General features: G+C 38.8%; 1 protein-coding gene and 1 long non-coding RNA gene across 3 annotated transcripts in view; one reads left to right on the top strand and one right to left on the bottom strand.

Annotated features, from left to right (window-relative positions):
• The window catches only part of LOC133660780 (uncharacterized), a 96053-nt gene that overhangs the window by 12681 nt on the left and 56827 nt on the right, over positions 1-26545 (top strand). The window lies entirely within an intron of this gene.
• LOC133660779 (trypsinogen-like protein 3) lies at positions 11222-25807 on the bottom strand. Of its 2 annotated transcripts, XM_062064365.1 has the most exons (6): positions 25668-25807; positions 25507-25601; positions 25277-25418; positions 20199-20452; positions 17482-17621; positions 11222-12028 (listed from the first exon to the last, which is right to left on the bottom strand). In XM_062064365.1, exons 2-6 carry the CDS (start codon positions 25544-25546, stop codon positions 11810-11812), a joined length of 795 nt encoding a protein of 264 aa, XP_061920349.1. In that variant the 5' UTR covers positions 25547-25601; positions 25668-25807; the 3' UTR covers positions 11222-11809. The 2 variants fall into 2 exon arrangements, with proteins under 2 accessions (XP_061920349.1, XP_061920347.1); XM_062064363.1 differs by having other exon boundaries at positions 25507-25807.

Raw genomic sequence — 26545 nt, 5'->3', positions numbered from 1 at the left:
CAAGATTTTAGGTGGCGCCCCCCACATCGGCAGTGAAGTGTATATACTCACAAGAAACCGAATAGCTTTGTCTTTGACCTTTTTTTTTATTTAAAGACAGCAAATTAAAAATCAGAATAGTTAACAAGATAAAAAAAAATATGGATAAATAAATGAATACAAAAAATAAAAAATTAATATATGATATAGAATATTTTTTACATACATAAACACAAAATAAAACGTGTCAACAAGTTGCATAAAATAAATTAAAAATACAATATAAATAAGGCACTGCACAAAACAAGATATCAAACCAGTATGACTTTAACAACTATATTACAAAAAAAAGGGGATCCTACAGAGTTCTCTATTTGTGCTTTTTAATATTGCATTAACTAGAATGACTTACAAATGACTGTACACCAGGGAGTACTGTAATTACCTAACGTTACATTATTATTTTCCATAACAATTTAGCCCCCTCCACAATATTAACCCGACGTTAAAACAGAACTAGCTATTTATTGATTAGCAATTGCCGAATCATGTAACATTAGCTTAATGCTAAAAAGCCAGGTTACTATCACATTCCGTAACAGACAAATAATTTCATGTAGGCTAACGTTACCTACCTGCTACCTCTGTCTTTTTCTCGTTTCTCCTCTTCTTTTCTCTTTTTTCTTCCCTGGGCACCTGACAGTTTTGGCCGTTTTGACATCTTGTGTTGATTTTTTGATGTGGTGACGTCCAAAAAGAGTCATGATACGGGAAGGGAGGGGGCGCACCGTTACGGGGGAGGGGGGGCGTAATGTTGTAACAAATAATATTTCTATTAAATAGGCTTTACTTTGCATTTTAATTAACGTGGGATTATTTTATGTATTTAGAAATAATAGTACCAACTTTTTTTCTTTTTTTTTCTTTTTTTTTTCCTCCAACATTTGTGGCACTGGCGTGGCGCCCCCTGATGGACGGCGCCCTTAGCATTTGCCTATACGGCCTATGCCACGGGCCGGCCCTGCCTGTGACTGTTTATAAATGACCATGTGATCAAAGGTCAATAAATGTTTCTTTCTCCTTTTCTCATCAAATTTAATAAAAATGAAAAAACTTTTTATATTTCGGGAAATAACAGCCTCTCTCCAATTATCGAGCACAGAGCTGTCAAAGTCGGCACATCGCAGTTATGTTTGGCCCCAGAGGGCCTTTAAAGGGGTCATATTATGATTTTTTTGTAAATGTAAAAGACTTCCTTGTGGTCTACATAACATGTAATGGTGGTTCTTTGGTCAAAATGTTGCATAGATGATGTTTTACAGATCATCTTCAAGTCGCTTCAGGATGCGCCGTTTTGTGGGCGGTCTTATTTACGTGGCTCACCTTCGACCGCGTATTCTCCCCGTCATCTTTGTAGCGGTGTAGCGTGCAAGGACGGGAGTGGAAGAAGTGTCGAAAGATGGAGCTAACTGTTTTAATGACATTCAGACTTTACTTCAATCAATAACGGAGCAGCATCTCCTCATCTGAAGCTCACTAGAACAACAACGCCGAAAACGTGTCCGGTGAAAAACCGTCTGACCGGAACTCTCTAATAACTAAAGTTCCGTGGGTGAATTATGTAAACTCACCACACTGGTATTTTTAGCGCTTTCATAGCGATATATAAGTTACAACTTTACGCTACTTTATATTAGAAATGACAACAGCAGAGGGTGAATGTCCCATAACAAGAAGATAGAGAAAAAGAAGAACCTTATCGATTACGGTATCGGCACGGACTACAGTGGCGGACTTGCGCAAATTTTCAGGACTTACGCAGATGTCAAATACACATCAGCAGGTACCAGAAGGTAAGAAAAGTTGGTTTTGCATAATATTGTGAAACAAAACGCCAGATAATGTCTGCTAATGGGTGCCATTTTGCTGTGCTTATACACACGCCATAGTAATACTTGTATCTCTGACTCCGGTAGCCGTGATGGGCCGACAATCCATCAAGTGGTGCGGCTTCAAAGTCGTACTAAAACATTTTGACAGATTTTTGAGTGCCGTGTGTAATGTTCTTTATTTTCAATGGAACATTTAAAGTGTTGGTGTTGTTTACTGTTGTCATATTGCAGTTGACACATATCTCTTATGTGTAGGGATGTCCGATAATGGCTTTTTGCCGATATCCGATATTCCGATATTGTCCAACTCTTAATTACCGATACCGATATCAACTGATACGGATATATACAGTGGTGGAATTAACACATTATTATGCCTAATTTGGACAACCAGGTATGGTGAAGATAACACTCGACATCCATTGCTTTCGGTCTCCCATCCTCACCTATGGTCATGAGCTTTGGGTTATGACCGAAAGGACAAGATCACGGGTACAAGGGGGGGGGTTACCCACATATGCGGTCCTCTCCAAGGTTTCTCATAGTCATTCACATCGACGTCCCACTGAGGTGAGTTTTTCCTTGCCCGTATGTGGGCTCTGTACCGAGGATGTCGTTGTGGCTTGTGCAGCCCTTTGAGACACTTGTGATTTAGGGCTATATAAATAAACATTGATTGATTGATTGAGATAAGGTCCTTTTTTTTTTTAAATTAATAAAATAAAATAAGATTAATAAATTAAAAACATTTTCTTGAATAAAAAAGAAAGTAAAACAATATAAAAACAGTTACATAGAAACTAGTAATGAATGAAAATGAGTCAAATTAACTGTTAAAGGTTAGTACTATTAGTGGAGCAGCAGCACGCACAATCATGTGTGCTTACGGACTGTATCCCTTGCAGACTGTATTGATATATATTGATATATAATGTAGGAAGCAGAATATTAATAACAGAAAGAAACAACCCTTTTGTGTGAATGAGTGTAAATGGGGGAGGGAGGTTTTTTGGGTTGGTGCACTAATTGTAAGTGTATCTTGTGTTTTTTATGTTGATTTAATAAAAAACAAACAAAAAAAACAATACCGATAATAAAAAAAAACGATACCGATAATTTCCGATATTACATTTTAAAGCATTTATCGTTCGGCATATTATCGGACATCTCTACTTATGTGTGACTGCCATCTACTGGTCACACTTATTACACCATGTACCAAATAAAATAGCTTCGAGGTCGGTAAGCGCAACCAGAATTATTCCGTACATTAGGCACACCGGGTTATAAGGCGTACTGTCGATTTTTGAGAAAATGAAAGGATTTTAAGTGTGTCGTCTGGAAAATACGGTACTTTGTGTGGGCTTTGTAATTTTGTAAGCGAATGCATCGCTCCAAAGTTGGTACAGTTTGCTGTAGTCAACATAGTTTTACACTGGTGTAGTAATAAAACATGTTAAATATTCTTACCGTTGTTCTTTTTTTCAATTCTGTTCATAACTTTTATGGACATAATTTCTAGGCGCAGTCAGGGCGATGAGGGGATCTGGTTTGGTGGCTGCAGGATTAGGTCTCTGCTTTTTGCAGATGATGTGGTCCTGATGGCTTCATCTGGCCAGGATCTTCAGCTCTCACTGGATCGGTTCGCAGCCGAGTGTGAAGCGACTGGGATGAGAATCAGCACCTCCAAGTCCGAGTCCATGGTTCCCGCCCGGAAAAGGGTGGAGTGCCATCTCCGGGTTGGGGAGGAGATCTTGCCCCAAGTGGAGGAGTTCAAGTACCTCGGAGTCTTGTTCACGAGTGAGGGAAGAGTGGATCGTGAGATCGACAGGCGGATCGGTGCGGCGTTTTCAGTAATGCGGACACTGTATCGATCCGTTGTGGTGAAGAAGGAGCTGGGCCGGAAGGCAAAGCTCTCAATTTACCGGTCGATCTACGTTCCCATCCTCACCTATGGTCATGAGCTTTGGGTTATGACTGAAAGGACAAGATCACGGGTACAAGCGGCCCAAATGAGTTTCCTCCGCCGGGTGGCGGGACTCTCCCTTAGAGATAGGGTGAGAAGCTCTGCCATCCGGGGGGAGCTCAAAGTAAAGCCGCTGCTCCTCCACATGGAGAGGAGCCAGATGAGGTGGTTCGGCCATCTGGTCAGGATGCCACCTGAACGCTTCCCTAGGGAGGTGTTTCGGGCACGTCCGACCGGTAGGAGGCCACGGGGAAGACCCAGGACACGTTGGGAAGACTATCTCTCCTGGCTGGCCTGGGAATGCCACGGGATCCCCCGGGAGGAGCTGGACGAAGTGGCTGGGGAGAGGGAAGTCTGGGCTTCCCTGCTTAGGCTGCTGCCCCCGCGACCCGACCTCGGATAAGCGGAAGAAGATGGATGGATGGATGTCCTTTTTTTATATTAATATTGACGGTGGTCATTTTTACACTTGTGTGACAGTTTACTGTAATCTATTATTTTGATTATAATGGATGCCTCATGGGGAAATTCATATTTAGCGCTCATCCATATATTTGCATGTTTTTCTACGTCCACCGCTGTTCTAATTCACTCTTAATATAATTTCTTATATGAATGCACGACTCCTCCCACCATCCACCCCCGATAAGCGTCCCCATTCTGCTCATCCGCACAGTGGGGGCCTCTCCATACGCTCTTGTAGCTATTAGGCTGCCGCCATAAAAGCTCTTCAGGCTAATTATCTCATCCTGATGAGCTGCCGGTCTCGATGGGACGGCGTGGGAGAGACTCGGGGTGATTGACGTGGCCCGGGCTGATCTCATAGCGCCATTAGCCCGGCGCAGATGCACATGCTATAACAATGGCCTCCATTCTACATGCATTACAGAGACAAGACCTGTCAGCTGTGATGAAAAGTAGTGCCTGATGACTGCAAGTGTGTGAGCGCGTTTGTCAATGCACGTTTGATTGCGCGTTAGCCACTTTCCCGGGAGTCGAGTGTCACAGGGGAATGCTGGGAATGAAGCCGGTGGTGAGTGATAGAGAGAGTTTTCCTAAGCATCTAAGTGACAGGGGGAATACTGTAAGTCTTCTTGTGTTTACCTTTCAGGTGTTCTGGCACTGATTTAAATGACACACTTCCTACCATGCATTTATAGCCCCTTGTTAACCAACGTATGCTAAGCCGTTTACGACCTGACATTAAGGCTAGAAGAGTAAAAAACCATGAGTGGATCACTGACAAATGTCCATTTTGATGTTTTAACATGAGATTCATCATGTTTTCCTGCATGTAGTTAAAGGCCTACTGAAAGCCACTACTAGCGACCACGCAGTCTGATAGTTTATATATCAATGATGAAATCTTAACATTGCAACACATGCCAATACGGCCGGGTTAACTTATAAAGTGACATTTTAAAATTCCCGCCACACTTCCGGTTGAAAAACTCCTTTGGATATGATTTATGCGCGTGACGTCACAAAATCCACGGAAGTGGTCGGACCCCGTCGGACCCGATACAGAAACCTCTTGTTTTCTTCGACAAAATTCCACAGTATTCTGGACATCTGTGTTGGTGAATCTTTTGCAATTTGTTTAATGAACAATGGAGGCTGCAAAGAAGAACGTTGTAGGTGGGATCGATCGGTGTATTAGCGGCTAAGTACAATACTTACAGCAACACAACAAGGACTACTTACTTAGCAGACGCCTAGCCGATGCTTGCCGCCAAACCCACGGATGAGGTGAGCACGGATGTTGATGGGAAGATGAGGGCTGGCTGGCGTAGGTGGAGCGCTAATGTTTTTATCATAGTTCTGTGAGGTCCGGTTGCTAAGTTGCTAAATTAGCCTTAGCGTCGTTAGCAACAGCATTGTTAAGCCTTACCAGGCTGAGAATTTTTAACCGTGTAGTTACATGTACATGGTTTAATAGTATTGTTGATCTTCTGTCTATCCTTCCAGTCAGGGGTTTATTTCTTTTGTTTCTATCTGCATTTGAGAACGATGCTATCACGTTAGCTCAGTAGCTAAGTGTGTCACCGATGTATTGTCGTGGGGATAAAAGTCACTTTAAATGTCCATTTCGCGTGCTCGACTCTCATTTTCAAGAGGATATAGTTAATAAATGGGACGCTTTGCGTTCCCAAACAGTCATCTCTGTCCCGACAATCCCCTCCGTGGTAGCAGGAACCCCTATATACTACGTCAGGGGTCACCAACGCGGTGCCCGCGGGCACCAGGTAGCCCGTAAGGACCAGATGAGTAGCCCGCCGGCTATTCTAAAAATAGCTCAAATAGCAGCACTTACCAGTGAGCTGCCTCTATTTTTTAAATGTTATTTATTTACTAGCAAGCTGGTCTCGCTTTTCCGACATTTTTAATTCTAAGAGAGACAAAACTCAAATAGAATTTGAAAATCCAAGGAAATATTTTAAAGACTTGGTCTTCACTTGTTTAAATAAATTCATTATTTTTTTTACTTTGCTTCTTATAACTTTCAGAAAGACAATTTTAGAAAAAAAATACAACCTTAAAAATGATTTTAGGATTTTTAAACACATATACCTTTTTACCTTTTAAATTCCTTCCTCTTCTTTCCTGACAATTTAAATCAATGTTCAAGTAAATGTATTTTTTTTATTGTAAAGAATAATAAATACATTTTGATTTAATTCTTCATTTTAGCTTCTGTTTTTTCGACGAAGAATATTTGTGAAATATTTCTTCAAACTTATTATGATTAAAATTCAAAAAAATTATTCTAGAAAATCTGTAGAATCAAATTTAAATCTTATTTCAAAGTCTTTTGAATTGCTTTTAAAAAAAAAATTCTGGAAAATCTAGAAGAAATAATGATTTGTCTTTGTTAGAAATATAGCTTGGTCCAATTTGTTATATATTCTAACAAAGTGTAGATTGGATTTTAACCTATTTAATCAAAATTCTAAAAATTATCTTAACCAGGAAAAATTACTAATGATGTTCCATAAATTATTTTTTTAAGTTTTTGTCTTCTTTTTTTCGGTTGAATTTTGAATTTTAAAGAGTCGAAATTGAAGATAAACTATGTTTCAAAATTTAATTGTCATTTTGTTCGTGTTTTCTCCTCTTTTAAACCGTTCAATTAAGTGTAAATATCATTAATTATTAATAATAACATAGTGTTAAAGGTAAATTTAGCAAATTGGCTATTTCTGGCAATTTATTGAAGTGTGTATCAAACTGGTAGCCCTTCGCATTAATCAGTACCCAAGACGTAGCTCTTGGTTTCAAAAAGGTTGGTGACCCCTGTACTACGCTAATTACACATCAAAACCCTGCGGCTTATAGTCGGGTGCGGCTTATATATGGAGCAATCTGTATTTTCCCCTAAATTTAGCTGGTGCGGCTTATAGTCAGGTGCGGCTTATAGTCCGGAAATTACGGTAACCCAGACAAAAATACTAGACAATATTTCCCCCCCTTGAAAAGAGTCAAATAAAGACCGCGCATCTGAAATCCCTCCAGGCCACCAAGGCCGTCATTTCTTTGCGACTTCTGATTACAGCGCTCCATTAAACTGTGGGCTGGATCTCATGGGGGTCATCGGCACTTTCGCCGCGAGGGCTAACTCAGAGGAAAGTTCTTCCGCAGCCACCTCCGCCCACAGTGGTTCTTTTATTTCACCCTATCACAAATAAATCAACACTTTATTAGGAGACAACGGCACAGAGGCGGGCCGCAAGGAATACATGCTTCCGAAATAAAAATGATTGTGTCGGGTTTTTTTTATTTTTTTTTTTACTTCACAAAACTTTAGCAAACTCCAGCTCTTCATTTGCTTTCTACATATAAAGGAGAGAAAACGAAAGTGGTTTTGTACGGCAGTCAAACAGGCGGCACTTGTGCAGACATCAGTTAACATCACACTGGCTCCTAAAGTGGCGTTTCCCCCCCCCCCCCCCCCCCCCCCCCCCGTCGCCAAAAGTCGGCGGCTCGGTTTGCTTTGGGCCTCCCGTTGAGGGGAAACAGCGAGGGGAGGGCCGGTTGACAGATGGCAGAGTGGCTTTCCTCTTCCACTGTCTTGGCTGATTATGGACGCAGCTGTCACTCACTCTTCACGTGCGCGTGCACATGTTGCTTTGTACTCTTATGTTGCAAAATGATATCCACGCCCGTATGGCTGTGGTGTATTTCGGTCAGTGCACTTGTGTCATTAACACTTGCAAATAATTTAAAGTGTTATGTCACCTGCTCACAGTGGCAGGTCTCATGCTTGCCTGCTATGTTTACAGACAATTGAGTTGTGGCGTCCTCTAGTGGCAGGTCTCATGCTTGCCTGCTATGTTTACAGACAATTGAGTTGTGGCGTCCTCTAGTGGCACATTGTAGTAAGTCAGCTGTGATATAAAGTTAAACACTAATAATGGGCGATTCCCAATACCAAGTAACACCGAGCTTGGTATAGCCCGGGGGTCGGCAACCCGCGGCTCTAGAGCCGCATGCGGCTCTTTAGCGCCGCCCTAGTGGCTCTCTGGAGATTTTTAAAAAATGTATGAAGAATGGAAAAAGATGAGGGGGAAAAAAATCAATTTTTTTGTTTTAGTATGGTTCCTGTAGGAGGACAAACATGACACAAACCTCCGTAATTGTTATAAATCACACTGTTTGTATTAAATATACTTCACTGATTCAAGTATTTGGCGAGCGCCGTTTTGTCCTACTTATTTTGGCGGTCCTTGAACTCACCGTATAGTCTGTTTACATGCATAACTTTCTTCGACTTTCTAGGACGTGTTTTATGCCACTTCTTTTTCTGTCTCATTTTGTCCACCACACTTTTAACGTTGTACGTGAGTGCACCAAAGGTGAGTTTTGTTGATGTTATTGACTTGTGTGGAGTGCTAATCAGACATATTTGGTCACTGCATGACTGCAAGCTAATCGATGCTAACATGCTATTTAGGCTAGCTATATGTACATATTGCATCATTATGCCTAATTTGTAGCTATATTTGAGCTCATTTAGTTTCCTTTAAGTCCTCTTAATTAAATCTACATCTCATGACACATGTAATATGGCTTTTAATTTTTTGCGGCTCCAGACAGATTTGTTTTTGTTTTTTTGGTCCAATATGGCTCTTTCAACATTTTGGGTTGCCGACCCCTGGTATAGCCCATGCCAAAACAAAAATACTATGGCAAGATCTTGGAAATAAATGGTGCACTTCCAATTTTAGTCAAATAAAGCAGCATTATATGAAACACTAAAATAGATGCTTATTGTTAACTTGCATAGCTCACCAGTAAATACAATTTAACAAGATTACAAACCCCAAAACCAGTGAAGTTGGCACGTTGTGTAAATTGTAAATAAAAACACAATACAATGATTTGCAAATCCTTTTCAACCTATATTCAATTGAATAGACTGCAAAGACAAGATACTTAACATTTGAACTGGAAAACTTTACTTTTTTCAAGTATTAGCTCATTTGGAATTTGATGCCTGCATCATGTTTCAAAAAGGCTGGCAGAAGTGGCAAAAAAGACTGGGAAAGTTGAGGAATGCTCATCGAACACTTATTTGGAACATCCCACAGGTGAACAGGCTAATTGGGAACAGGTGGTTGCCATGATTGGGTATAAAAAGCAGCTTCCATGAAATGCTCAGTCATTCACAAACAAGGATGGGGCGAGGGTCACCACTTTGTCAACAAATGTGTGAGCAAATTGTCGAACAGTTTAAGAACAACATTTCTCAACCAGCTATTGCAAGGAATTTAGGGATTTCACCATCTACGCTCCGTAATATCTTCAAAAGGTTCAGAGAATCTGGAGAAATCACTGCACGTAAGCCATGATATTGCAGACCTCCGATCCCTCAGGCGGTAATGCATCAAAAAGCAGTGTGTAAAGGATATCACCACATGGGCTCAGGAACACTTCAGAAAACCCCTGTCCGTAACCACAGTTCGTCGCTACATCTGTAAGTGCAAGTTAAAACTCTAGGATTTGCAAATCATTGTATTCTATTTTTTTTTTACGAATTACACAACGTGCCAACTTCACTGGTTTTGGGTTTTGTACATTATACTTGACAATACTTACCAATAAGTGTACGTACATAGTTGGGTATAATTGACATATTTTTCGCTAACTCTGACATTTCTTATTTACAAAAGAAGCTCTAAAGCACTAATTATTTACGTAGAAAAGGGTTGGGTTCTAAATTTGGTACTTTAATTTAGAATTTGGCACCAACCAAACTCTGAATTACTCTGATTCACCAATTCACATAAAATCAAACTGCTATATTTCGATACCTTTTTGTTGCTTGTGGCAGCATGTCCGGTTACAGACTCGGACGTCTCAAACTCTTGGAGGGGAAACAAGCACTCAAGCAGCACTCAGAGCAGACTCTGCTAAACTGCCTCTAGGTAAAGTTACAGTTTTCAATGCCAATAAAGCAAGTATGGCTGATAAAAGTTCCACTTTTCAAAATGCACTAGCTTAAAATTGGCTGTGGCATGTTCTTGCTAATGATTAGCATTAGCGATTTTACATGGCAACTCCAACTAAGATGCACGTTACAATCAAACAGCTGGTTTGTGAACACATTCTGACTGGTATACACAAGCTATGGAGATGATATCAGTAGAAAGAACTGCATTTAGTTTAGATAATAATGAGTCATATATTGGAATATTGGATCCATTATTTAAATTTGTTTTAACTATTAAATGAGCCAAAAATATGACTTATTCTATCTTTGTGGAAAATATTGGACACAGTGTGTTGTCAAGTTTATGAGATGCGATGCAAGTGTAAGCCACTGTTGTTCATTTTTTATTATTTTTATTAATGTCTGTAATGATAATGTCAATGAGGGCTTTTTAATCACTTGCTATGTTAAAATTGTTACCAATATTGATACTGTTGTTGATAATATTCATTTTTGTTTCACTACTTTTAGATTGTTCTGTGTCATGTTTGTGTGTCCTCTCAATTATTGCTATTCAGAATGTTGCTGGGTCGGGTGTGGTTTTAGAATTGGATTGCATTAATATGGTATTGTTATGTATTGTTTTGTTGGATTGATTAATAAATTCTTTAAAAATAAATAAAAATTAATTAAAATAAAATTTAAAAAAAACAGCTGGTTTCTAATAAGTACAAAACTTACAGTATAAACATTTTGTAGGACTCCACAAAATAATCAATGGTAAAGACTATATTGTGACATGGCAAGACGCTGTTGTCCAGACACTACTGCCATCTATTGTCTTGGAATTGTAACTGCATCCAAAGTACACTATATAATTCTTGCAAATGAGACTTATAGACGTAAGAAAACAAACAATAGCAACTGGACAGCACAGTTAAATGCACTGTTAAATGGTAAATAAAACAATTTATTTCATTATTAAACAAATTAAACATGAACGCACAGAAAAGTACCAAACATTGGTACCGTTGAATACAGGTATCAATACCCAGGTAATGTGACAAGTACCCATCCCTAACTCACAGTGTAGTTATAGCCATTTTAAACATGCATCTCCCCCAAATGTGTCAAAATACTGATTTTGTAATATGAGAATTGATACAGTGTCGGACCGCAATCTGTGCCGGGTGTCAAATTATTCAACTGGCCACTGGGGGCACTATGGGCCAACATCCCGTCAAATTTGTTTGCTCGCAGATGCTAACTGATTGCTAGATGCGGCAAAACGTTTTCTGTAAACAGCCAGGGAAGCCTGAGAATTAAATTACTTTCGAACAAAGTATAAAAACATAGAAGTCACGTGGAGAGGTCCAAATTAAGACTTCGAAACAATGAAACATCACCAAAACCCTAAAAATCAAGCATATTGAATTCAGTATTTTCATTTCTTTTACAATCTGAGTCAGTGATAGTTCACGTCAGCCACTAGGCAGCTGTTGATGAAAACTGAGTAACAGTTTGGCGTTGGGGCGGTATTTTTTATTCTTGCCCTTCCTGCCCTTTTATGGCGCCTTTCGAGGTCGTCGGCCGTGCAGTTGTAGTGGTTGGGGTGGAGCTGGCCATCACCCTGCGGATCCAGTCATTGTACATGCACAGCTTCGTGTAGACGCTGGGGTGCTCCGCGTTCTGGCAGCCGTGTCTGAACCACTGAACGCCCTGCAGCTGGCCGCCGCACACCAGAACGGCGCCTGCATCGCTCTGCCAAAGGTTGAGAAATTTTAGTTTTAAAATACTTTAAATTCCGGACTGTAAGCCGCTACTTTTTTCCTACGCTCTGAACATACTTGCCAATACCGATACCGGAAGGTGGGGGTGGGGGGTGGTTAAGAGGGGAATATATTTAAGCTAGAATTCACCAACTCAAGTATTTCATATATATATATATATATATATATATATGTATGAAATACTTGACTTTCAGTGAATTCAAGCTATGTATATATATATATATATATATATATATATATATATATATATATATATATATATATATATATATATATATATTTATTTTATTATACATATAAATAAAATAAATACTTGAATTTCAGTGTTCTGGAGGCTATCCAGTAGATGGCAGTATTGTCCTGTTTAAGAGTGTCACAACATTGCTGTTTACGGCAGACGAACTGCTTTACGGTAGACTAAACGTGACTGCTGTTGTTGTGTGTTGTTACCGCGCTGGGAGGACGTTAATGAAACTGCCTAACAATAAACCCACATAAGAAACCAAGAACTCGCCCTCGATCATTCTACAGTTATGACGTCATTGGGCAGGCAAGCTGTTTATATTGTGGGAAAGCGGACGTGAGAACAGGCTGTCCCCACTCAGGTCCGCATTGAGCTGGAAGGGGCGTGGCCTCCAGCTCCGGCTGAATACCGGGAGTTTGTCGGGAGAAAATTTCTGCCGGGAGGTTACCGGGAGAGGCGCTAAATACCGGGAGTCTCCCGGTAAAAACGGGAGGGTTGGCAAGTATGGCTCTGAACCCCCCGGCTTATAAAACGGTGCGGCTAATTTATGGATTTTTCTTCGCTGATGGCCATATTAAAAATAGTAAAAATACATTTAAAAAAAAAAAAGACACTGAAATAATGTTTGTGCTATGGCGCTATCTTCTAAACAAGTTTGCTCAGCAGGTGCTGCAGTGCCCTTCTTTTTAGACTGAGCTTTCAACCGGAAGTACAAGTGTAGTTCCGTCTTCCAGTCGTCCATAGCATTTTTACTCGTATGGATTCTTCATTTTTTACTCCAAGCAAGGTTTCTAAGTTTTACAATATACCTAAAACAATTCTTACTTACTAAACCGGCCCATGTGTGATGTATGTAGGAGTGTTTTCATGCACACTTGCCAACCTTGAGACCTCCGATATCGGGAGGTGGGGGGCGGCGTGGTCGGGGGGGGGGCGTGTTTGGGGCGGGGGGCGTGGTTGGGGCGTGGCTAAGGGCGTGGTTAAGAAGAGAGTATATTTACAGCTAGAATTAACCAAATCAAGTATTTCATATATATATATATAATATATATATATATATATATATATATGTATGAAATACTTGACTTTCAGTGAATTCTAGCTATATATATATATATATATTTTTATTTTTTAAATTTATTTATTTATTTATTTTTATTTTTTATTTTATTATACATATAAATAAAATACTTGAATTTCAGTGTTCTGCAGGCTATCCAGTAGATGGCAGTATTGTCCTGTTTAAGAGTGTCACAACATTGCTGTTTACTGCAGACGAACTGCTTTACGGTAGACTAAACGTGACTGCTGTTGTTGTGTGTTGTTACCGCGCTGGGAGGACGTTAATGAAACTGCCTAACAATAAACCCACATAAGAAACCGAGAACTCTCTCTCCTTGTTGTGCACTCTACTCTCTAAAAGCCGTAGATGTTATGACGTCATTGGGCAGGCAAGCTGTTTATATTGTGGGAAAGCGGACGTGAGAACGGCTGTCCCCACTCAGGTCCGCATTGAGCTGGAGGGGGCGTGGCCTCCAGCTCCGGCTGAATACCTGGAGTTTGTCGGGAGAAAATCTCTGCCGGGAGGTTGTCGGGAGAGGCGCTGAATACCGGGATTCTCCCGCTAAAAACGGGAGGGTTGGCAAGTATGGTTTTCATGCGTATTTGTATGTGCTGTGATAATGTAATGAAGCTGGCATCGTTAGCATTAGCTAACATGCTAACACGTTTACGAGTGTCTGTTAGTATTATTAACTTACAATGCCCGCTTCCGCCATCCTAGTCACTGCCGTTGTGTCCTTGGGCAAGACACTTTACCCACCTGCTCCCAGTGCCACCCACACTGGTTTGAATGTAACTTAGATATTGGGTTTCACTGTGTAAAGCGCTTTGAGTCACTTGAGAAAAAAGCGCTATATAAATGTAATTCACTTCACTTCACTTCACATTATTTTTGTATTGTTTCAGTTTGAGTCTGCTTAGGTGATTGGAGAGCTAGCTTCCGCAACTAGTGGGTCCATGACGATGACTTATGTTTTGTTTGATCAGTCGTTTTACTGCCGTGTAAATAAAAATTGACAAAATGTTTGTGTAAATAATTTGACAACATGTATATGTGCAGCTGATAGGTACGGCTAAGACAGTGGTTCTTAACCTGGGTTCGATCGAACCCTAGGGGTTCGGTGAGTCGGGCTCAGGGGTTCGGCGGAGGTCAAGACACACCCGACTCATCGTGTAAATAAAAACTTTTCCCTATCGGCGTATTACGGATACGGCAACAGCAGAAGTCACACTGATTTGCAGGTGTGTAATTTGTTGTAAGTTCATGCACTGTGTTGGTTTTGTTGTTTGAACAAGGTGATGTTCATACACGCTTCATTTTGTGCACCAGTAATAAAACATGGTAACACTTTAGTATGGGGAACATATTCACCATTAATTAGTTGCTTATTAACATGCAAATTAGTAACATATTGGCTCTTAACTAGTCATTATTAGGTACTTATTAATGGCCTTATTACAACCCTAACCCTGGCCTGAACCCTCTAACCCTAACCCTAACCAAATAACTCTAAATTAAGTCTTTGTTACTTAGAATATGTTCCACCTAGTGTTCAAAAAACTCTAAATTAAGTCTTTGTTACTTAGAATATGTTCCACCTAGTGTCCAAAAAACTCTAAATTAAGTCTTTGTTGCTTAGAATATGTTCCCCTAGTGTCCAAAAAACTCTAAATTAAGTCTTTGTTACTTAGAATATGTTACCCTAGTGTCCAAAAAACTCTAAATTAAGTCTTTGTTGCTTAGAATATGTTCCACCTAGTGTCCAAAAAACTCTAAATTAAGTCTTTGTTGCCTAGAATATGTTCCACCTAGTGTTCAAAAAACTCTAAATTAAGTCTTTGTTACTTAGAATATGTTCCCCTAGTGTCCAAAAAACTCTAAATTAAGTCTTTGTTACTTAGAATATGTTCCCCTAGTGTCCAAAAAACTCTAAATTAAGTCTTTGTTACTTAGAATATGTTCCCCTAGTGTCCAAAAAACTCTAAATTAAGTCTTTGTTACTTAGAATATGTTCCCCTAGTGTCCAAAAAACTCTAAATTAAGTCTTTGTTACTTAGAATATGTTCCCCTAGTGTCCAAAAAACTCTAAATTAAGTCTTTGTTACTTAGAATATGTTCCCCTAGTGTCCAAAAAACTCTAAATTAAGTCTTTGTTACTTAGAATATGTTCCCCTAGTGTTCAAAAAACTCTAAATTAAGTCTTTGTTACTTAGAATATGTTCCCCTAGTGTCCAAAAAACTCTAATTTAAGTCTTTGTTGCTTAGAATATGTTCCCCTAGTGTCCAAAAAACTCTAAAGTCTAAGTCTTTGTTACTTAGAATATGTTCCACCTAGTGTTCAAAAAACTCTAAATTAAGTCTTTGTTGCTTAGAATATGTTCCCAGTACTAAAGTGTTACCAAAAACATATAACTTTGTCTTGAATTTGAAAAAAAAAGAAACATTTTATTTTTCACTAAAGAAGGGTTCGGTGAATGCGTATATGAAACTGGTGGGGTTCGGTACCTCCAACAAGGTTAAGAACCACTGGGCTAAGATATGGACAAATATTTTTTCCCTCTAAAATGTACTGGGTGCGGCTAATTTACCAGTGCGCTTTATAGTCCGGTAAAGGTAAAGGTCCCCTATAATGCAATTGGGACTTTTTGATGATGTTCTAACAGTCGTATGCGTCCCTTATGTTTATGAACATTTAACTTAAAAATAAATAAAATCTATCAGAATCAGAATACCTTTATTGTCATTGTATGGAAACAACGAAATTGGACAGCAATCCAGCTCAGTGCTTTTAAAACAAACCTACATAAAATAGTCTTAAGACAACAACAATAATAAAACAATTTAAAATTGAAAAACATAATAAAATGTAAAAAAACATATTGCACAGTAGATCTTTATCAGAGGTAAGCAAGTAATAAAGTGGTGAGTGTTCAGGTAAGTGCAGAGTTTAGGGCAATAACAGCTCTAGGATAGAAACTGTTTTATACTATCAAGTAAGTCTTTAAGTTCCAGGGGCCGTACTTATCAAGCTTCTTAGAGTGCCATTTTACACTTAAGTCCTGAGAATTTGCGAAATTTAGTCCTACTCTCAAACTTAAGAATAAAAGCTTTTTATCAACGTTCTTAAGTCTAAGAATCACTCCTACTCTCCACGATATTTAAGAGACCTTCAGAGGTGTCTTAAGTGGTTAGGAGTTGCCAGCAGGGGATGGCACTGAGGCGAGAGAGACGTGCGCGAACGTTCAGGGAACGGAACAATGTTTTTTGTTTTTTTTGATGACGAGCAGCTGATCAAACGGTATCGTTTAGACAGAGCGGATATTATTTTTGTCACAGATTTAATACTTTTCGATTCCTTGTTGATTTCTGCATGTGTCTGCAGTGGGCTAGTATATATAGAGCCACCCACACCAGTTTCAAATTAGTTGCCTAATTAATGAATTGGAAAGAAAATGTTATGAGAGTAGCGTATGTGTGTGGCCGTGAGGTGAGTGACGTCAGTGAGTGTGTGGGCGAGAGAAGAGAGGGAGCGGTAGCGTGAGTGCCGGCGGGGACTAGTTTGTTTTGTATTATTTTGTAGTTTGTCAAAATATACACTCCCATTGTCCACTTAAATATTTCCAAGATATTTCTTTATTCTTAGACAACGGATTCCCTTCCGTGATTGGTCATTTCTATGGACACAGAAATGACGTCACCTAAAATTCCATTTACGGCACATAGTAATGTCGTAATTCAGCTCTGAGTGTGACACTTAAGATTCAGTCCTACACTTCGCTGAAAGTGTGAGTAAGACGCTTGATAACTAACTTTTAACTGCAGCTTTCAGCGAAGAATTTATTTACTCTTAAGTCGACTCTTAGCAGACTTCTTAGGAGTAATTCTAAGAAGCTTGATAAGTACGGCCCCAGGTTCACATGACATCATGAAAGGAAAACCTTCCTCATGAACATGAACCACCTGGTATTATGCGCCCACCTTCGTAAAAAAACTAAAGAAAAAGAGGCTTCGCTACGCATTTTAAGATAAAGCTTTGGGAACTATTGATCAGTCAGCGACCGATGACAGGCAAGTTCCCTTAAACAAGGCCGATAAATGACCCACATTCTGTGCTCACCAAACAGTTGTCTGTGGCGTTGTCCCCGCCGGCGCACACCATGCCCAGGCTCCAGAACACGTAGTCTGGGAAAGTGTTGATACAAGCCTGGTCTTCCACAACATGCACATTCAAGCACTTCAGCTGCTCAGGAGATTCGTCTGTTTTAAGAAGGAAAATAAGGGAAGACTGTGACTTTATACCGAGACGTGAGTGTAGTTCTTTTGCGGTGCAGCATTAAATGCCCAACATTCCTTGGCAATTTTTGATCAGAATCAGAATCGGTTTTATGTACAATTACACAGACAAATCATTTGTCTTGGTGTATTGGTGCAAAAACAGCCAACATGAAAAATAAAGCCAAAATAGCAAGAACTTAAAAGGGCTGTTTGCAACGTTGTCCAAGATGCCTACATCTAATGACGTAATGACGTAACACATGCACGTGCGTTAGCTTTAGGTGTTGTTGGCTAACAATAGCAATCTGGATAGCTAGCGTTATTGAATTTATATTCTATCACAACAACAATATGACTTCAAATTGTTAGTTGCTTCTCTTGGACTGCTTTTATGTGTGTGCACGTGCTCCCTGCGCGTACGTGTTGACCAAACCGGGCGAGTGACCGCCGTAAACACCGATCATTTTATTCGGGCCGGTAAAATGTTTTATTACATAAACTTTGTAATTATGAAAAATATAGACCATGGGTCCCCAAACTTTTTGACTCGGGGGCAGCATTTGGTTAAAACACTGTGTGTGTGTGTGTGTGTGTGTGTGTGTGTGTGTGTGTGTGTGTGTGTGTGTGTGTGTGTGTGTGTGTGTGTGTGTGTGTGTGTGTGTGTGTGTGTGTGTGTGTGTGTGTGTGTGTGTGTGTGTGTGTGTGTGTGTGTGCGCGCGTGTGCGCGTGCGTGCGCACACATGTTAGGTCAGGAAAAAACGCAGGCTATTTCATCCCTACAAGCCTGTTTCGCAGGTTTCCTTGCCCGAAACCTGCGAAACAGGCTTGTAGGGATGAAATAGCCTGTGTTTTTTCCTGACCTAACGTATATTCCGATTGATGGGAAAATGCATTTTTAGACAATACGATTTGCCTGAGTGGCTAGGAGACACCGAGAGTAACAAGCGGCAGAAAATGGATTAGAAAGGACAGATTTATAAAAATAATAAATATATATATATTTGTTTTTTAATTATTTTTGTAAAAAAAAATGTTTTAAATAATAAATATATATATATATATATATATATATATATATATATATATATATATATATATATATATATATATATATATATATATATATATATATATATATATATATATATATATATATATATATATATAATTTTGTATTATCTCCTGAGTGACTAGGAGCCACCGAGAGTAACAAGCGGTAGAAAATGGATTACAAAAGACAGATTTACAAAAATAATTTAAAAAAAAATATGTATATATATATATATTATATTATAAATTATAAATATATATTTATATATATATATATATATATATATTTATATATATATATATATATATATATATATATATATATATATATATATATATATATATATATATATATATATATATTTTTTTTTTTTTTTTTTTTTTATTTTTTTTTTTTATTTATTTTTATTTTTTATTATTTACTATAAAAATAATAATTTAAAAAAATATATATATATATTAGGGCTGCAACAACAAATCGATTAAAATCGATTATAAAAATAGTTGCCGATTAATTTAGTCATCGATTCGTTGGATCTATGCTATGCGCATGCGCATGCGCAGAGGCTTTTAAAAAAATATATATATATATATTTTTTTTAAAATAAATCTATTTATAAACTGCAACATTTACAAACAGCTGAGAAACAATAATCAAAATAAGTATGGTGCCAGTATGCTGTTTTTTTTCAATAAAATACTGGAAAGGATAGAAATGTAGTGTGTCTCTTTTATCTGATTATTAATCGATTAATCGAATTAATAATCGACAGATTAATCGATTATCAAATTAATCGTTAGTTGCAGCTCTGATATATATATAATTGATTAAAAAAATGTTTTTTTATTTTTTATTTTTACAAACAAAACAAAAAAAATAATAAAAAAAATAAATATATATATATATATATATATATATATATATATAATTTTATATTTAGTATTTTTACAAAAATAATATAAAAAAAAAAAAGAAAAAAATAAAAATATATATATATATATCATTATTTTTTATTTTTTAATTATTTTTGTAAATCTGTCCTTTCTAATCCATTTTCTACCGCTTGTTACTCCCGGTGTCTCCTAGCCACTCAGGCAAATCATATTGACTAAAAATGCATTATTTAAAAAAAAAAAAGGAAACTTGGGACTACCCTCGAGCCGGATTTTGGACGGTGGCGGGCCGTAGTTTGGGAACCCCTGATATAGACAATTGTCAAACAAATGGGGTAGACTTCAGCACCCCTGCGACCCCGAGAGGGACAGGCGGTAGAAAATGGATGGATGGATGTGTTCTGTTACCGCTAATGGTAAAATAAGCGAGCTGGTGGTGTTGCAAACAGCCCCTTTAAGTAAAAATTTAAAAAAGGCAAATATAAGCATATTTACAAAGAACCACACAAAAGGTGTAATGGGGTGCAAGTGATCAAATCCAGCATGCATATGATATTTAGATATTGCAGTGAAGTGTACCATCACTGTGGGGCTACATTTAAAAGATCCACTGACATTGATTTGGTACGGTGGAGCCCCAGCCGCTCACACTGCAGCTCTCTCCGGGCTGAGGGCAGCGATCGGGCAGGCCGATGGGCTGCACGTGCGGAGTAAAGCGGGCCGGCTTGGCCAGGCGCACCAAGGCCAGGCTGTGGAGGGGCGAACGGTACGGGCTGTGGCGGATAATGTCCGCCACGGGAATGTGCTGCTCGGTTTCCTCGTCCGCCGTGAGGTCGTGTTCTCCGAGTGAGGCGATGACGTTGTTGGATCTAGCAGGGGTGGAAGGAAAGCGACTGATTTTAACTCACCCTTTGTTGAATGGGATTTTCATCACATGTCACCACCCTTATGTCTCCACGCTATTCAGATACATGTTACAGGGTTTGTACGGTCATGAAAAACCGGGAAAATTCATGGCATTTTAAAATTCTATTTGTAGTTATGGAAAACAATTTGTTTTCAGAAATTTTTGAAAAGTCATAAACATATAGTACAGGCCAAAGGTTTGGACACATATTCAATGCGTTTTCTTTATTTTCATGACTATTTACATAGTCACTGAAGGCCTCAAAACTATGAATGAACACATGTGGAGTTATGTACTTAAAGGCCTACTGAAAGCCACTACTAGCGACCACGCAGTCTGATAGTTTATATATCAATGATGAAATCTTAACATTGCAACACATGCCAATACGGCCGGGTTAACTTATAAAGTGACATTTTAAATTTCCCGCTAAAACGTCTATGTATGATGAAGTATGCGCGTGACGTCAATCGTTGAAGCGGAAGTATTGGTACACCATTGTATCCAATACAAAAAAGCTCTGTTTTCATCTCAAAATTCCACAGTATTGTGGACATCTGTGTTGGTGAATCTTTTGCAATTTGTTTAATGAACAATGAAGACTGCAAAGAAGAAAGCTGTAGGTGGGACCGGTGTATTAGCGGCGGACTACAGCAACACAACCAGGAGGACTTTGAGATGATAGCAGACGCGCTAGCCGGCGACCTCACCTTGACTTCCTCCGTCTCCGGGCCGCCGACCGCATCTGTGATCGGGTGAAGTCCTTCGTCGCGCCGTCAATCGCTGGAACGCAGGTGAGCACGGGTGTTGATGAGCAGATGAGGGCTGGCTGGCGTAGGTGGAGCGCTAATGTTTTTAGCATAGCTCTGTCGGGGTCCTGTAGCTAAGTTAGCTTCAATGGCGTCGTTAGCAACAGCATTGTTAAGCTTCGCCAGGCTGGAAAGCATTAACCGTGTATTTACAGGTCCATGGTTTAATAGTATTGTTGATTTTATGTCTATCTTTCAAGTCAGGGGTTTATTTCTTTTGTTTCTATCTGCATTTAAGCCCGATGCTATCACGTTAGCTCCGTAGCTAAAGAGCTTCGCCGATGTATTGTCGTGGAGATAAATGTCACTGTGAATGTCCATTCCGCGTTCTCGACTCTCATTTTCAAGAGGATATAGTATCCGAGATGGTTTAAAATACAAATCCGTGATCCACAATAGAAAAAGGAGAAAGTGTGGAATCCAATGAACCCTTGTACAAAAGTTACGGTCAGAGCGAAAAAATATACGTCCTGCACTGCACTCTAGTCCTTCACTGTCCCGTTCCTCATCCACGAATCTTTCATCCTCGCTCAAATTAATGGGGTAATCGTCGCTTTCTCGGTCCGAATCGCTCTCGCTGCATTGTAAACAATGGGGAAATGTGAGGAATACTAGCTCCTGTGACGTCACGCTACTTCCGGTTCAGGCAAGGCTTTTTTTTTATGAGCGACCAAAACTTTGTCGTCGATGTTCTCTACTAAATCCTTTCAGCAAAAATATGGCAATATCGCGAAATGATCAAGTATGACACATAGAATGGATCTGCTATCCCCGCTTAAATAAAAAAAATTCATTTCAGTAGGCCTTTAACAATAAAAAATGGTGAAATAACTGAAAACATGTTTTATATTCTAGTTTCTTCAAAATAGCCACCCTTTGCTCTAATTCAGTGGTTCTTAACCTGGGTTCGATCGAACCCTAGGGGTTCGGTGAGTCTGGCTCAGGGGTTCGGCGGAGGTCAAGACATACCCGACTCATCGTGTAAATAAAAACTTTTCCCTATCTGCGTATTACGGATACGGCAACAACAGAAGTCACACTGATTTGCAGGTGTGTCATTTGTTGTGAGTTTATGCACCGTGTTGGTTTTGTTGTTTGAACAAGGTGATGTTCATGCACGGTTCATTTTGTGCACCAATAAAAAAACATGGTAACACTTTAGTATGGGGAACATATTCACCATTAATTAGTTAATTATTAACATGCAAATTAGTAACATATTGGCTCTTAACTAGTCATTATTAAGTACTTATTAATGCCTTATTCTGCATGGCCTTATTATAACCCTAACCCTCTAACCCTGACCCTAACCCTAACCAAATAACTCTAAATTAAGTCTTTGTTACTTAGAATATGTTCCCCTAGTGTCCAAAAAATTATAAATTAAGTCTTTGTTACTTAGAATATGTTCCCCTAGTGTCCAAAAAATTATAAATTAAGTCTTTGTTACTTAGAATATGTTCCCCGTACTAAAGTGTTACCCAACTTTGTCTTGAATTTGAAAAAAAAAACATTTTATTTTTCACTAAAGAAGGGTTCGGTGAATGCGCATATGAAACTGGTGAGAACCACTGCTCTAATTACTGCTTTGCACACTCTTGGCATTCTCTCCATGAGCTTCAAGCACACTTGTGAGGTGAAAACCATTTCAGGTGACTACCTCTTGAAGCTCATCGAGAGAATGCCAAGAGTGTGCAAAGCAGTAATCAGAGCAAAGGGTGGCACTTTTGAAGAAATTAAAATATAAAACATGTTTTCAGAATAAAAGTACTTTATTAATCCCCGCAGTTATTTCGCCTTTTTTTGTTTAACACATAACTCTACATGTGTTCATTCATAGTTTTGATGCCTTCAGTGACAATCTACAATGTACACTACCGTTCAAAAGTTTGGGGTCACATTGAAATGTCCTTATTTTTGAAGGAAAAGCACTGTACTTTTCAATGAAGATAACTTTAAACTAGTCTTAACTTAGGGATGATGTTTGATAAGGAATTATCGAGTTTGAGCCTATCATTATTATCGAATCCTCTTATCGAACCGATTCCTTATCGATTCTCTTATGGAGTCCAGATAGGTTGTTGTATATGGAAAAAAACACACAATATTTGGTTTAACAAAAGCTCACTTTTATTATATAATAAAAAAATAAAATCTAATAAATAAATAAATATTGACTGTTACCCACCTAAAAAAAAAAATATATATATATATATATTGACTGTTGTTACCCAAAGTATATTAAGTGGGATTTTTCAGATAAACAAATATATACAGTAACACAAAAACAAGCTGTCTCTGTGATCACTATAGGTGTATAAATAATAATATAGTGTTAAATAAAATCAGTCCCTTGGGCACAAAACTGAAAATAATACAGCTCTCCAAAAAGTGCACTTCTGCTGCTATTGGAACATAACTGTTTGTTATGATGCTTTGACATTTTTGCACTTTATTTCTTTATTGAAAGAAAATTCTATGAAGAGAAAAGTTGTTTGCAAATGTGGTTACAATGCTAATAAATGAAAAGTTAAAGCTAAAAAAAGAAATACACTTTATTGAGTTAACATTATTTCTTTATGGGGGAAAATGTTATGAGCTAGGGAATACAACAACTACACTACCCAGCATGCAACGGGAGTTACGAGCATGCGCGGTAGCCACGAAAAGTGTTGCATGTTGCCACGCTGTGAAAGTAAACATCAAGAACTCAGCCAACACGCCTCGTCTGCATTATTTATAATTAGACAGACAACACATCTACAGTGTGATTTTGTTTTGTTTACAAGGAAAGAAAAACAAAAGTTCAAAAAGGGAGATGTGTTGTATATATATGTATGTGCTGCAGTGTCATATATGTTGTATATATATGTATGTGCTGCAGTGTTGTATATATATGTATGTGCTGCGGTTGCTTTAAGAACGTTGCGACAGCTGCCGTAAAGGAGGTGCGTTGCTAGCCTGGTTGCTATGTTTCCGGTTGGTGGTAAAAGTGTTGGTCATGTGTTTTACCCTGCTCAAATCTCTCAGTAAAGTTATTCGATGGATTATAGCTTTTGTTTTGAACTTTATTACACCTTGGAGCGCTTTTTCCCGTCCATTGTTTTCCTGCTTTCGCTATCTGCGCCTAATGACTGAGCTACGTGACGTCAATTCTTGTGATGTCACACGGAGCATTTCTGGTCGGGACAGGATTCGAATAAAGAATCAACTCTTTTCCTTTACTATAGTGGTCTCGATAACGGGTACCGGTTCTCAAAAAGGGATTCGAGTCCGAGGACTCGGTTCTTTTCTTATCAAACAACCGGGAAAACCGGTTTCGAGTATCATCCCTACACTCTATACATTGCTAATGTGGTAAATGACTATTCTAGCTGCAAATGTCTGCTTTTTGGTGCAATATCTACATAGGTGTATAGAGGCCCATTTCCAGCAACTATCACTCCAGTGTTCTAATGGTACAATGTGTTTGCTCATTGGCTCAGAAGGCTAATTGATGATTAGAAAACCCTTGTGCAATCATGTTCACACATCTGAAAACACTTTAGCTTGTTACAGAAGCTACAAAACGGACCTTCCTTTGAGCAGATTGAGTTTCTGGAGCATCACATTTGTGGGGTCAATTAAACGCTCAAAATGGCCAGACAAAGAGAACTTTCATCTGAAACTCGACAGTCTATTCTTGTTCTTAGAAATGAAGGCTATTCCACAAAATTGTTTGGGTGACCCCAAACTTTTGAACGGTAGTTGAAAATAAAGAAAATGCATTGAATGAGGTGTGTCCAAACTTTTGACCTGTACTGTATATCTCTGCAGGTACGCCTACTCGCTAGTTACTTCTGCTCGCACAGCGACAATGCTGGAACAATGCCAGCAAAATACAGCTTGAATAAAACAAGACAAATTGACTTTGACCCAGTTTGACCTCTAATTGTTAAATAAATTTAAAAAAATGAAAAAATCATAGTCTGGCTTACCTTGGTGTGCAGGCGGCAGACGTCACCAGCCACCACTCATTGATGAGCGCGCCGCTGCAACTCGTCCGCCAATCGCTCAGAGACACCTGCCAGGGTCTGGAGTGAGGCGTGCACAGCTTGTCCTCCTCCAGGGAGGACACTCCTGTTTAAACACAAGCAATAATAATAAAAGTAATATTAAATAAAGGGTAATGATGAGAAGCATACACGAGATTGCTATAGTTGTCTACCTGCGAGGCCTAACGCGATGAGCAGAAAGAGAATCTCCATGTCTGTTCTGGAGTGATGCCGCCGGTTTGATATTGTCCACCTTTTATAAGGAGCACTGGAGGAGGAACTTGTACTTTTATTTCCCATCATTTCCAGACGTGACCTTGGTAATGACGCTTACCGTCAGAGGGCCACACCTTGTTTCCTGTTTTTCCTTCGTAAAGAGCAGTTACATACTCATTTCCATCACATAGCAGATATAGTGTAAAGTTTCTGAGCAGTTTTAATTAAATATGTATACATTTTCACGGCATAATTATCTAATCACGTTCATTATGTCTAACAAGTGCGGTGTGGAGTCAGGTTATATAAGAATAACACAAAGCTGTAATAATGCTGCCATATTCTGTTAATAAAGTTAATAGTTTACCATCACCTATTTCATTCATGTTCTCTTTGTACAGGATTGCACAATCCAAATACTAGCAGTGCTGAGCTTTGTACAGCTAAATATTTGCAAGTCTCTATGCTGGATTAAAAGAAACCAATCTCTGTTGGTGGCAGTTTTGTCGCTAAGACCATTTGGTTTATTTGTTCATGTTACGGCCAAGTGGGACAACAAGTTAGGCACTTTAGAACAACATGTACACCAGTTTCATGTACCGTATTATTCGGAGTATAAGTCGCACCGGCCGAAAATGCATAATAAAGAAGGGAAAAAACATATATAAGTCGCACTGGAGTATAAGTTGCATTTTTTGGGGGAAATGTATTTGATAAAACCCAACAACAAGAATAGACATTTGAAAGGCAATTTAAAATAAATAAAGAATAGTGAACAACAGGCTGAGTAAGTGTACGTTATATGAGGCATAAATAACCAACTGGTATGTTAACGTAACATATTATGGTAAGAGTCATTCAAATAACTATAACATATAGAACAGGGGTCACCAACCTTTTTGAAAGCAAGAGCTACTTCTTGGGTACTGATTAATGCGAAGGGCTACCAGTTTGATACACACTTAAATAAATTGCCAGAAATAGCCAATTTGCTCA

Source organism: Entelurus aequoreus, linkage group LG11 (assembly GCF_033978785.1).
Source record: "Entelurus aequoreus isolate RoL-2023_Sb linkage group LG11, RoL_Eaeq_v1.1, whole genome shotgun sequence".
NCBI lineage: Eukaryota > Metazoa > Chordata > Actinopteri > Syngnathiformes > Syngnathidae > Entelurus > Entelurus aequoreus.
Note: the sequence above shows the minus strand (reverse complement) of the source record. Positions and strands in the feature narration are given on the sequence as shown.